Source organism: Gorilla gorilla, chromosome 2 (assembly GCF_029281585.2).
Source record: "Gorilla gorilla gorilla isolate KB3781 chromosome 2, NHGRI_mGorGor1-v2.1_pri, whole genome shotgun sequence".
Taxonomy (NCBI): domain Eukaryota; kingdom Metazoa; phylum Chordata; class Mammalia; order Primates; family Hominidae; genus Gorilla; species Gorilla gorilla.
This window is the reverse complement of record NC_086017.1, coordinates 140,619,577-140,632,760: the sequence shown is the minus strand read 5'-3', so window position 1 is coordinate 140,632,760 and position 13,184 is coordinate 140,619,577. Positions and strand designations below refer to the sequence as shown.

General features: G+C 42.5%; 3 protein-coding genes across 28 annotated transcripts in view; 2 read left to right on the top strand and 1 right to left on the bottom strand.

The window, feature by feature from the left end:
- The window catches only part of LOC101133243 (intraflagellar transport protein 122 homolog), a 79,921-nt gene extending 78,443 nt beyond the window's left edge, over positions 1-1,478 (bottom strand). For 14 of the 20 annotated variants that reach the window (XR_010132919.1, XR_010132918.1, XR_010132921.1 and 11 more), the window contains exon 1: positions 1,173-1,419. Coding sequence is in view for 16 of the 20 variants with exons in the window: in XM_063704151.1 (XP_063560221.1) it covers positions 1,173-1,213 (41 nt within the window). In the remaining 4 variants the exon portion in view is untranslated. Of the gene's footprint in view, positions 1-1,172 lie in introns of all 20 variants that reach the window. The other 6 variants (XM_063704159.1, XM_063704153.1, XM_063704143.1 and 3 more) reach the window with 4 other exon arrangements.
- Positions 1,479-1,493: 15 nt separating this feature from the next.
- MBD4 (methyl-CpG binding domain 4, DNA glycosylase) lies at positions 1,494-10,240 on the top strand. 5 transcript variants are annotated; one of them, XM_055381545.2, is made up of 9 exons: positions 1,702-1,814; positions 2,596-2,693; positions 3,555-3,785; positions 4,197-5,062; positions 7,367-7,441; positions 7,519-7,653; positions 8,258-8,407; positions 8,899-9,002; positions 9,929-10,240. In XM_055381545.2, the coding sequence occupies exons 3-9, from the start codon at positions 3,571-3,573 to the stop codon at positions 10,004-10,006; spliced, it is 1,623 nt and encodes a 540-aa protein (XP_055237520.2). In that variant the 5' UTR covers positions 1,702-1,814; positions 2,596-2,693; positions 3,555-3,570; the 3' UTR covers positions 10,007-10,240. The 5 variants fall into 5 exon arrangements, with proteins under 5 accessions (XP_004036336.2, XP_004036337.2, XP_018879156.2 ...); XM_004036288.5 differs by lacking the exon at positions 2,596-2,693 and having other exon boundaries at positions 1,494-1,814; positions 4,197-5,044; XM_004036289.5 differs by lacking the exon at positions 2,596-2,693 and having other exon boundaries at positions 1,510-1,814.
- Positions 10,241-10,375: 135 nt separating this feature from the next.
- Positions 10,376-13,184, top strand: part of EFCAB12 (EF-hand calcium binding domain 12) — a 29,879-nt gene continuing 27,070 nt past the window's right edge. For all 3 annotated transcript variants that reach the window (XR_010132922.1, XM_019023600.3, XM_004036282.4), the window contains exon 1: positions 10,376-13,077. Coding sequence is in view for 2 of the 3 variants with exons in the window: in XM_019023600.3 (XP_018879145.1) it covers positions 13,029-13,077 (49 nt within the window). In the remaining variant the exon portion in view is untranslated. The remainder of the gene's footprint in view (positions 13,078-13,184) is intronic.

Genomic DNA, 13,184 nt, shown 5'->3' with positions numbered 1-13,184 from the left:
CCCTCACTGTGTGACGCTGGCAAATTATCCACCCTCTCTGGGCTTCAGTTTCCTCATACATAAAATAGAGGAAATTATAGTACCTACCTTAGAGAGTGGTGAAGAGACAACGAGATAAAGGATATGAAGTGCTTAGCCAGCACCTGGCACATAGTGTCAGCTACCACTAGTGCCGAACACAAAAGAGAGGACCCGTCTCCAACGTGAGCCTTGAAGGATGTTCAGGATTTCCGTGTGAGATGAGGAGAGACGGCATGCTTTACACAGAGAAAGATCTCAGAAGGGACAGAACCAAAGACAAGTAACCTGCTCCAGTGGCCAGAACAGAGGCTTCACAACAATGCTGAATGATTTTCAAAGTCAGGCCAAGACCTATTCCATAAGTAAGAATATGACAAAACAGACTGCTATGTTATAGATTTAGGCGATAACAATGGAATAGGACATTAAATAACTGAATCAAAAGGTGACAAAGTCATTCCCCTTCAGTTCTTTTTCAGACTTCCCAATTAGGAGAGCTTGTGTTTGGTGCTCATTTTGAGCACCTCTCTGATCATACCTGCCAATCTCCAGTTTTAGAGAAACGAGATCTCAGGTTTAAAGGCTCCCTAGCAACAATAGCTAGCCACAGCTTGTTCAGTTTTGTTTCTCCCTACTTTAAGTTTTGCTTTTACACTTAGAGCAAGCGACGCTGATTTTATCTTAACACTTAGAGCAAGTGACACTGGTTTTCATAAATGGAGTAATAAAGTTACCTTGTAAAATGTGAAATCATAATTAAAATAAATGAGACAATTTAGAGAAAAACGTCAAGAAAACAAGAGTATGGGTACTACGTGGATGTGGCAAGAACTGTGAAGCTTGAGCAGCTTCGTGCTGTCTCGTGGGTGTGAGATGAATCCAAGGCAGCGACAAGGCCAGACCGTGAGGGAAGAGCCGCCTCCACCCGCCACCACCTCAGGCGCGGCACCTCCCTTTGCCGCTCTCCAACCCTCAGGAGTTTCTCCAACCGCCAAGGGGCGGGAGGGCGACCCTGCAGTCTCCCAGGCCGGGGTTCAGTGCCCTCGGCCCAGGCAGCAAGCCCGCTGCCCCCCTCAAACACGCTGCAGCGGCTCGCGCAGTCCCCGCGAGGACTCGACCTCCCGCTCTTCGCGGACCGCCCCGCTCCTCACCAGTGCTCGGCTTTATCTCTCCACGTCAACACGGCCCTCATCACGGCTTCCCTTACGGCTCGGGCTCCTCCTACCCGCCTCAGCGTCTGTCTCAGCAACCGCCTCACTAACGGTCGCCACTCCACAAGCCACTTTGGCTACCTGCGTTACCCCTGGCAACGTACATGCGCGGTAAGCTAAGTGCGAGGGCGCCTTGCTCCGAGCGCGCATGTCCGAAAGGGAAAGCGAGAAAAGCAGCAAAAGCAATGGTGGAACTGGAGCCCCTAAGGCGCCAGCGCAACCAGAGCGCGAGCGATTGGTCGGGGCGTGTGGGGGCGGTGCGTCTTCCTCGAGAATGGATTTGATTGGTGGAGCGTGGAAATGGCGGCTGTAGCCGAGGGGGCGGCCGGAAAGCAGCGGCGGCGTCTGGGGCGCTTTCGCAACATTCAGACCTCGGTTGCAGCCCGGTGCCGTGAGCTGAAGAGGTTTCACATCTTACTCCGCCCCACACCCTGGGCGTCGCGGCGCTGGGCTCGTTGCTGCAGCCGGACCCTGCTCGATGGGCACGACTGGGCTGGAGAGTCTGTGTCTGGGGGACCGCGGAGCTGCCCCCACCGTCACCTCTAGTGAGCGCCTAGTCCCAGACCCGCCGAATGACCTCCGGTAAGTTACTGTCCCCTGTGGGCCTCAGTTTCACCACCTGTAAAATGGTATCGGGAGAGTGGACAGTGTGTGGGCCTTTCTAACCTTTGACAGAGGGTCGGCAGAAACCTCGAAGCCCACGGGTTTAGTTACTAGGGTCTGGAGCCCAGGTGCTCTTCCTGTGCGATCAGCCCTGGGGTGCGCCCGACTTCCTCATCTAAGATGACTAGGGAGACTGGGGGTGAGCCGGGAGGTTTTGTGAAAGAGGTCCTCTTGGGGTTGGAGGATCCTAGGAAGTCATTAGAGTACGTGTGTGATAGGAGGTTAAGATTTACCTACTTTTTTCAAAATTTAATCCTAATAACTACTTTGAAAGAGGCATCACCTTGCTGCTAAACTTACAGCTGGTAGAGCTGGAATTTGAGCCCCAGTCTCTTAAGAGTTTGTGCTGATTCCACCAGGCTTCAGTATTTTTATCTCTAAAATTGTAAACAATATCATTTCATAAGATCCATCCAGCTCCTCAAAATTATTTTACCCCAAATTACATCAGAAAACCTTGATTCTAATTCTAGTTCTTGCAGTTTCCCTATTTGTAGAAAAGAACTTGGGTTAAATGATCTCTCTAGACCCATCCACCTTTTACAGTCTGTGGTTTAGTGATTAGGATATACTTTACTGAAATTTTTCTTTTTTTAATTTTAAAAGTATGTTTTCATCATAGAAGACACATTGGAACTTTAATGAAGTTTTAGTTTAGTGGTTTTTTTTTTTTGAGATGAGGTCTCGCTCTGTCACCCAGGCTGGAGTGCAGTGGCACAATCATAGCTCCCTGAAGCCTTGACCTGCCGGACTCAAGCAGTCCTCCTACCCCGGCCTCCTTAGTAGCTGGGACCACAGGTATGCTCCACCACGCCCGGTTGCTTGTTTTTTTTTGTTTTTTTGGTTTTTTTTTTTTTTCATTTTTTGTAAAGACGAGGATCTCACTGTGCTCTCCAGGCTGGTCTCAAACTCTTGGGATCAGGTGATCTTCCCACTTCCTCCTCCCAAAGTGCTAGCATTACAGGCATGAGCCACCTTGCCTTGCCAGCTTTTTTCAATAATAGTATGGGGGAGAAGTTTTAGACCAAGATTTGGTAGACTTGGGTTCTCGTGTCTGTTCTGCAAGTAATTTAACCTGTCACTCAATTTTATCAATAAATTGAGAGTAAACCTTATTGTACCTACAAGGTTACCATGAGGATCAAGAATAAAGAAGATTCAAAAATTCTGTATCAAATTATTTACCTTCTGGAGGATTACATCTGATGAAAGTGATACACACTCTCTCCCAGAAATTTTACATTATGTAAAACTTTTACCTCATTTATTTGCAGAGAAGACAGTGTAACTCACTGATTTATTTAAGCATTTTCTGGTGCTTAAGAGCTCAGCTATTGGTTCATATTCTCAAATTTATGGGAAGTGCCCCCAGAAATCTTTATAATAGCCCTACTCAGTGATTAATCCGAAAAGTTTCTAGCTTGACTTTTTTGTTGTGCAGAGATTTCCAACACTTTTTAACCTGTGCTAGAGGATATGGGAAGCTTTTGGAAGACAGGAAAATACTCCCATAGCACAAGACTGGTCCATACTGACTTTAATCTCCCTCATTTTAATATGGATAATCTATGTGGTTCCTGCATTGTCATGGATTAAAACTGAGTAGGCAGTGGAAGATAAATTTTAAATAAGTTAATCACTTAGACTTTGTTTTTCCAGCAAAGAAGATGTTGCTATGGAATTGGAAAGAGTGGGAGAAGATGAGGAACAAATGATGATAAAAAGAAGCAGTGAATGTAATCCCTTGCTACAAGAACCCATCGCTTCTGCTCAGTTTGGTGCTACTGCAGGAACAGAATGCCGTAAGTCTGTCCCATGTGGATGGGAAAGAGTTGTGAAGCAAAGGTTATTTGGGAAGACAGCAGGAAGATTTGACGTGTACTTTATCAGGTAAGCATATAAGATGGTAAAGATAGTACAGCCAAATGATTTTGTCTGGGCAGGTAGTGGGAGCATAGCAGGAATCTTAGCTTCTTTATATTTTTACCATAAAACCATTGCAGATTCTATTCTTTCAATGTTGCTATTAATTACATCAAGTGATTTGGGGAAAATTACATACATTTTGTCCCTCCTACTGTGAATGGTTAATGGATAGGTTGCATTTTAGTTATATTTATAAATTTATATTGTCATAGAGGAAACCATTTAAAAGTGCCATTTATCACTCTTTTTCATTTTTAAATGACAGATGCCCATGGCAACATTTGGAAATTAATTAGAAATCTGAAATGTGGTCCAGTTCTTTTAAAAGTCCCTTCTATTTACTAGCAGTAAGTTTCCTTTAATATCATTTTCTAGCCCACAAGGACTGAAGTTCAGATCCAAAAGTTCACTTGCTAATTATCTTCACAAAAATGGAGAGACTTCTCTTAAGCCAGAAGATTTTGATTTTACTGTACTTTCTAAAAGGGGTCTCAAGTCAAGATATAAAGACTACAGCATGGCAGCCCTGACATCCCATCTACAAAACCAAAGTAACAATTCAAACTGGAACCTCAGGACCCGAAGCAAGTGCAAAAAGGATGTGTTTATGCCGCCAAGTAGTAGTTCAGAGTTGCGGGAGAGCAGAGGACTCTCTAACTTTACTTCCACTCATTTGCTTTTGAAAGAAGATGAGGGTGTTGATGATGTTAACTTCAGAAAGGTTAGAAAGCCCAAAGGAAAGGTGACTATTTTGAAAGGAATCCCAATTAAGAAAACTAAAAAAGGATGTAGGAAGAACTGTTCAGGTTTTGTTCAAAGTGATAGCAAAAGAGAATCTGTGTGTAATAAAGCAGATGCTGAAAGTGAACCTGTTGCACAAAAAAGTCAGCTTGATAGAACTGTCTGCATTTCTGATGCTGGAGAATGTGGTGAGACCCTCAGTGTGACCAGTGAAAAAAACAGCCTTGTAAAAAAAAAAGAAAGATCATTGAGTTCAGGATCAAATTTTTGTTCTGAACAAAAAACTTCTGGCATCATAAACAAATTTTGTTCAGCCAAAGACTCAGAACACAACGAGAAGTATGAGGATACCTTTTTAGAACCTGAAGAAATCGGAACAGAAGTAGAAGTTGTGGAAAGGAAAGAACATTTGCATACTGACATTTTAAAACGTGGCTCTGAAATGGACAACAACTGCTCACCAACCAGGAAAGACTTCACTGGTGAGAAAATATTTCAAGGTATCCAGTGCTTTCAAGCACTATTAAACATTATGTGATGAGAAATTTATAATGCTGCATCTTGTATTCGTGCCCATACATGGTTAAGATGTGAAAATAGAGCCAAGAAATAGGGCCAAATATGAGATACCAGTTGATCCTAATACTTTATCTTAAACTGATATTCAAGCAGTTTCCTATGGCAGAGAGAAAATCGGCTGACTGCTGTCGTGATGCCATGGCAAAGGAGAGTATTACTATTAACAGCTGCCATCGTCTCTCCCTGGTGCAGCAGCTGGGACTCTCCTCAGCAGTGCTTTCCCTTCTTCCCATCCTCTTTCCAGCCAGTAATCTTAAAACTTGAAGGAAAATTAAAAGCCTTCACTTGTGAAAAATTTAGGGAAGGCTTCTTATATACATAAATGAGTGGAGAATAGTTGGTGTCTTCACACCCCTCCTGATACTTACTACTAAGTGTGACTTCCAATTTAATTTTGTATATATCATAGTCATTTTTATCTTCTATTTTAATGTAATGCTTCTCTAAAATGCTTTAGAGCTCTAAATAATTCAAAAGTATAATCACATAGTTCATCTATTATTTGTAATATGCTCTTAATACAGAATTCAGAACTTAGCAGTTTTGTCTTTATAATACCTCAGTGAATAAGAGATAAAAGGGAGACCTTTTGAGCAGCCCTGTATTAGTTATTCATTATGCCATTATGGTATAATGAATAACTCCTTTAAAGAATAATAATTTTACTTAAACTCCTGTGGGGAAACAGCCTGGAGAAATTTGTGAAGCAGGAGATTAGGTTTGATTCTTGTTCCCAGTTCTACCCATGATTTTATGTCTTTTCTGTGCCTGGAGTTTCTCTGCCTTTAACACAAGATGGCCATATATACCTAGGAACTGCATAAGAATTCTTCAAGTCTGTGTCCTAGACACTGAGCTTCTTGAAGAAAGCTTTGAGGTTTATGTAGATTTATTGCTAGCAAAATGGGCAAATATTAAAAACTTTTTTTTGTGGTAAGAGTCTAGTTCTCAACATGAGATGAAGTACTCTTAGTACTAGGTGTCCATGAAATAGTGAAGACACCCATTGGCTTAGCTAGAAATTGCCAAGTAAACCTGGCATAAAGGAGACTAGTAATTATTCATAGGAGCCCACAGAAAAAGTTGTCAAATCAGAGCAGTCAGAGCAGTTTCCTTTGTTCTTTTTTTTTTTTAACTCTCTACTGGGCTTTACCTACTCAAACTAAAATAGCGAAAAAACAGTAGTCTAATTATCTGGAGACCTGGATACTTGTTCCAGTTTATAGTCAATCCCAGTATCATTTTGGGATGATTGCTTAATTTAGAAGCTTCAGTTTCTTCATCTGTAAAATAGAGGTAACCATCCTGACTAGTCCTGTTTTTCACATCAAAAATATTGTAAAATGAGAAGTGAAAAAGATGCTATACAAATGCAAGGTATTATTAACTGATATTCAAATTGCGAGGATATGGTTAAGGAGTATTACATGTGATTTTAGAAATTTGAGAAGTCTGATAACACTGGTTCCCAGTAGATAGAGGTTCTCAATAGGTAGTTGTCTCAGGTGTTCTAGGGTTCAAATCGTAGGTTTTTCTGCAGATTCTGTTTTGTCTGTATCCCTTTTTTTGGTAAGCGTAAAAGTAAGTGTTCACTGCAGAAATTTTGGAAAATACAGAAAAGTAAAGAAGGAAAGAAAAATTAGCACTTGGCAACAACCATTATATCATTTTGGCTTATTTCATTCTTAACTTCTGTATTGTTATTTATATATGTTTCCCCTTTTTTATAAAATTGGGATCATATGTAGACTCTTGCTTTTTCATTTAGAAGTTAATAGGAAAATATTCACAATAGTCTAAAAAATACTTTAATGACCACATTATACAAATGCATCGTAATTTAAAATATTCCATACTGCCTTTAATTTTTCAATACTATAAACTCTGAACGTAAGTCATAAAGAACTAGTGTCACAGAGTGGTTAAAGGTGAAGACTCAGGAGCCAGACTGTCTGGATTTGAATTTTAGCTGGGACACTTAGTATCTGTGTGATCTTGAGCAAGTTACTTAGCTTCTCTGTGCCTCAATGTCCTTATCTGTAAAGTGGAGATAAAAATAGTACCAAGTTCATGGGTCATTAGTTGGATTCATTGGGTATTTATGTAAAGGGCTTAGAATAGTGCCCGGCATGCTTTGTAATAGTGTTGATATTATTATTTGCATCCCTGTATATTGCTTTAAGCTAAACCATAGACTCCATAAAGTGTTCACTTTTCCTTTTCAGAAGATACCATCCCACGAACACAGATAGAAAGAAGGAAAACAAGCCTGTATTTTTCCAGCAAATATAACAAAGAAGGTATCCCTTTCCCAATCAGAACAGCAAATTCTAATTCTATTTTGGGTTTTCAATTCTGATGCAGTATGTTTGTTTAGCTCTTAGCCCCCCACGACGTAAAGCCTTTAAGAAATGGACACCTCCTCGGTCACCTTTTAATCTCGTTCAAGAAACACTTTTTCATGATCCATGGAAGCTTCTCATCGCTACTATATTTCTCAATCGGACCTCAGGTTTGGGGATTATTATCATCTTTGTCTTAGTAGAGACAGTGTGGTAAGGAGAAAGCACTGAATTGAGGCCTGGGTTCAGAGTCCATTTTGAGTGTGTCACCTGGGATAAGGCATTCCCCCTTCACCCTTAAACTCTTCACCTATGAGGAAATTAGACTGGATGACATCCAACAGACCTTTTAGAATAAAGGGGTAGATTTTATTTATTTTATACTTCCAAATTCATTTTGATCATCAGTGAAAATCAGTTAACATTTCTCCACCCTCTTTCATGTGTGTTTAAAAGTATCTTTTTCACTGAATGTACCTTGTGTTCTATATGCTTCTACTCTCATCTGCTGATCTGATCATTTAAAAGCTAATCATGCAAGGCCAGTTTTCAGCATAATTTGGACTATTAGCCCAATATATTAGCAGTTTTGGCATTTGATTCTGAAAGTGGTTGCTGGTTCAGATAATGGCTTCTCGCCAGTGTTTTTTTGTTTTTTGTTTTCTTTTAAAAAAAAAAAACCCCTCTGGATGAGATTTCTATATGAGAAACTACTTGAACGTGAAATCAGCCCACCTGGAGTCTTGTAATCATTCAGTTACTTTTACTTCCCAGGTAAAATGGCAATACCTGTGCTTTGGAAGTTTCTGGAGAAGTATCCTTCAGCTGAGGTAGCAAGAACCGCAGACTGGAGAGATGTGTCAGAACTTCTTAAACCTCTTGGTCTCTACGATCTTCGGGCAAAAACCATTGTCAAGTTCTCAGGTATTTTCCTATATACCCAAAGGAAAAACATAATACATTGTGCTTATTTAAGAGAGCCACACCTTAAACTTTAATGTTCTCAGATACTATATTAATGGAGGTTTTTCAGCTCAAGCACCCAAGGCATTTAAAAAAGTCCACTTTCCCCAAACCACAGTCTCCCACTGACCTAAACAATAAATCTTTGCCCAGCACTGGGTCAGGCATGTGGGCAGAATTAGGGGAAGAAGTCAGTGAAGCAGAAAGCCCAGTTCTTGACCTCAAGGACGTGACCTCTGTCTCGTTAGCACAGCACAAAAGCGTGGTTAGGAATTGGCAAATGATATGGGTGCTGCAGGAATTCAGAAGGAAGAGTAATCACAACTGGGGTTGCTGGGAAAGAGCCTTTCCTGTCCCTTTCTGCTGTTCTCTCCATCCTGCCCCATCACCACACATTTTGGGAGGGTGTCTTTAGAAGCTGACCTGATAATGTGGGATGTTGTATTCTTCAGATGAATACCTGACAAAGCAGTGGAAGTATCCAATTGAGCTTCATGGGATTGGTAAATATGGCAACGACTCTTACCGAATTTTTTGTGTCAATGAGTGGAAGCAGGTGAGACTCACTCACATCCATAATTCAGCACATTTGGTCTCTGAGGCAAAATAAGTCCACCATTATGGTTAAGACTATTTATTGGATACAAATGCTATTACAGTCACAAACAATTGTGTTCCTGGCTGCGGGGAAGCAGGTGGCATGCGGGTTTTGGGGTTTTTGATCAGTAGGCATTCCCAAGTCCACAAAGACCAGTCCAGAGGCGTGGCCTCTTGACTCATCTCCAGTGGTTTGTCACCTCTGGCCCTGTTCCTGTCATTCCCTATTTGTGTGCTATCTCTAAGCCTGATGTGGTTTTCCTCCTGTCAAAAGTACACCACTACAGGAAAGCAGGAAGGTTTGGGCCTGCAATGTATGCATATTGGGTTTCTCTTAGTGGTCTCAGACTACTTTTGTGGTGACTGGGTCCTGCTTCAGCCCTGTTGAATATGCCCAGCCCGTGGCATGCTGGTGGTATCCTGGCAGCTGGTGGGTGGCCTGGTACGCTGCCCACTCAGCTTGAGACTCACCCTAATGCATTCAGCCAGTAGGTCTGGCCAAGCCTGAACTGAAGGACCATGGTCCTATCCCAGCTTCATCAGAGCAATCCATTGTGACCTGAGAATCCATTTAACCTCTCAGGGTCTAGAACCTCCTTCTGGAAAGTGAGGTATTAATACTTGACTCATGTCATCGCCACCCCACACTCCAAGTCATGGTTGAGTAGTAATTTGGACAGTACCTTGTAAACTGTGTGGGATTACCTTAATATAAGGTATAACTTAAAATATTCATGAATCCCAGGAGGTTAAAGGTTATAACTTTTAGGTATGGTATCGTAATGTACTGTCCCCCAGCAAACATTTAAAAAGCCAATTTTAAAAAATGTATTTCTGACTAAGTTACATTAAGGTCTCTGCCTCTGTATGTTATGTTTCTTCCAGGTGCACCCTGAAGACCACAAATTAAATAAATATCATGACTGGCTTTGGGAAAATCATGAAAAATTAAGTCTGTCTTAAACTCTGCAGCTTTCAAGCTCATCTGTTATGCATAGCTTTGCACTTCAAAAAAGCTTAATTAAGTACAACCAACCACCTTTCCAGCCATATAGATTTTAATTAGCCCAACTAGAAGCCTAGTGTGTGTGCTTTCTTAATGTGTGTGCCAATGGTGGATCTTTGCTACTGAATGTGTTTGAACATGTTTTGAGATTTTTTTTAAATAAATTATTATTTGACAACAATCCAAAAAAATATGGCTTTTCCAATGATGAAATATAATCAGAAGATGAAAAATAGTTCTAAACTATCAATAATACAAAGCAAATTTCTATCAGCCTTGCTAAAGCTAGGGGCCCACTAAATATTTGTATTGGCCAGGCGTGGTGGTGCATGCCTGTAATCTCGGAAGGCTGAGGCAGGAGGATCATTTGAGCTCACGAGGGCCCAGGAGGTCAAGGCTTCAGTGAGCCATGATCATGCCACTGCACTCCAGTCTGGATGACAGAGAGAGACCCTGTCTCAAAAAATATATATTTAAAAAATAAAAATAAAAGCTGACCCCAAAGACAAATAAGATTCCTCTGGCATTGTGTATTGTTGACAGCTCCACACTAGCTCTTAGGAATTGTAGATTCCACCTCAGTATCCATTTGATAACCTAATGTGAATATGGGCCTGCTGCTCCATTTCAGCTCACTCACTCTTTTACCTTGGTCCCTTTGTGAAAACTCATTTCTCATCTTCCATTTGGAGTTTATACCATTTGGCCAGGCACAGTGGCTTACACCTGTAATCCTAGCACTTTGGGAGGCTGAGGCAGGAGGATTGCTTGAGCCCAGGAGTTCAAAACCAGACTGGGCAACATAATGAGACCCCGTCTCTACAAAAAATTTTAAAAATTAATTGGGCATGGTGACATACACTTGTGGTCCCAGCTACTCAGAAGGCTGAGGTGGGAGGATCCCTTGAGCCCAGGAGATTGAGGCTGCAGTGAGCTATGATCACACCACTGCACTTCAGCCTGGATGACACAGCAAGACCCTGTCTTAAAAAAAATAAGTCTTAACGCCATTTTTATTAAAAGTATTGTTACAGTTCAAATACCAAAGCATTTACTATTAGAAAGAAACCAAGGGAAAAAACTAGTTACTATGTCTTAATTACCAACTACCATTTTAAGGTATAATTTGAAAATTAAATTGATTGAATAAATGAAAAATAAATCAGTTGTTCAGGAAATTGCCTTTATTGTAGGGCAGTGTGAACCGAATCAGGCTGCAGTGTGATGCAGAGGTAGTTGGTTGTTTCCACTTTAGTGAGTAAGTGTCAGTTTTTAGAAGGATGGATTTTTACCAGAGAACAGGAAAACTGGCCACACCTCCCTCTCCCCAAGGCAAACATCCACTTTATAGTTTACCATCACATTTTCATTTAACAAACATCCAAGTAGCATTCACAAAGTGTAAAGCCCTGTGGTGGGGAGGGGCACAAAGATAAACAAGTTCTGTACAGACCCTCACAGAGAGAAAGAAGGGCACCTAATAATGGAAGGGAACAAAAGCGGTAAGGAATAGGGACAAGACACCCAAATATGGCAGCTAAAGGTAGAGAGGGGCCTCTGAAACCTTGGGCCCAGCTGGGCCTGGAGGGTGGGGCGAGCTCACCAAGCTCAGGGCATCAGCTGTGGCTTTGTGGCAGGGCTGGTGGTCACATACCTTCCCCCAGCATCTCCATGGGGAGTGTGGGCCCGTGTGAATGCAGGAGGTGAGCTCTGCACCAGGGGAGCTCAGGACACAGCCAGGTTGCTCAGGCTCTAGGCCTGGCTTTTCCTGTTTCTTGCAGGTGAGGTTGCCTGACCTCTGTACCTGTTAACTTGTCTTTTAAAAATGGGATAGTGGTGTCTACCTCACACAATGATGGTAATTATGAAGTTCAGACATGTGCTAAAATGGTACCTGGCTTGCAAGAGTGCTGTGTGAATGTGGCCCATGGCAACCATCTCAGTTTGCAAGCGTCACAAAGATAGCTTGTCTCAGCAAAGGAATAAGGGCTCAGGTGTTTCTCTTTAACTTTAAAAATTGAGCTAAAAGCCGCCATTTAACCATTTTAAAGTGTACAGTTCAGTGGTTTTAGTACATGTACAGTGTGCAGCCATCATCACTAATTCCAGAAGTTTCCATTTCTTTTTTCCACTCCAAAAAGAATCTCCCCACCTGTTAGCAGTCACTTCCAATTACCCCATCCCCTAGCAACCATTCATCTACTTTCCGTGCCTGTGGGTTTGTTTATGCTGAACATTTCACATAAATGGAATCATACAGCACGTGGCCTTTTGTGTCTAGCTTCTTGCTTAGCATACTGTTTTGCAGGTTTGTCCATATTGTAGCATGTACTTCATTCCTTCTTATGGCCATCCTATGGATATACCTCATTTTGCTTATCAGTTGATGCACATTTCAAGGGTTTATTATTATTCTCTGGTCCTCAGGTTCTGTAACTCCAAACCATGGCACCCTGCCATAAGGGGGGCAGAACATACCCAACACCTCTATCTGGCCACAGCTCACTTTGGTTCTTCCTAACCCTCTGGAGGAGGCAGGGCCTATTTTTCCGATGAGAAAACTGAGGCCTAGAGATATGGAGACCTGCGGAAGATCCCACATTTCACGGGAAAACCGGAGACTTTCTACACTGGATTCAGGGACCGCTGGGCCGAACAAAGAAATCCCGCCTTTCACCAAGCCCAGAACTGGGCGCGGCGTGGATTTGCTCGCTGCCCCTCCCAGAATTGGACGAAAATGAGGTGGGGCCAGCAGGCGCTCGGCAGGGCGGGCTCGCTCTTAACACGTGGCAGCGCTCAGCCAATTGGCGCGGGGCGCCCGTAGCCACGGCAACAGGTTGCTTCTGCAGTCTGAGCTGAGCGCCTTTCGCACGACATGGAGTTACGGTTTATCTGATACCCCGGTACCCCTACGCAAGCAAGCCCACATCGACACACATTCACACACGCCCTTCAGCACCCCCTCCCAGCACCACGACCATGGACGACGACTATGAAGCGTACCACAGTCTGTTCTTGTCGCTGCTCGGTAAGCCCCGGGAAGAAGCGTCTGCAGGGAGCGCTCAGCGCCCTAAGGACGCGTGAAAGTGGGGTGAGGGCAAAAACTCAGCCATAGATATTGTGCCGACCCCCTCT

Excerpts from the sequence above, each read along its gene's own strand:
- MBD4 (XM_004036289.5), top strand. The coding sequence starts at position 1,711 with ATGGGCACGACTGGGCTGGAGAGTCTGTGTCTGGGGGACCGCGGAGCT. Across the intron at positions 1,815-3,554 it reads GACCCGCCGAATGACCTCCG|CAAAGAAGATGTTGCTATGG; the intron begins GTAAGTTACTGT and ends TTGTTTTTCCAG. Across the intron at positions 3,786-4,196 it reads TTTGACGTGTACTTTATCAG|CCCACAAGGACTGAAGTTCA; the intron begins GTAAGCATATAA and ends ATCATTTTCTAG.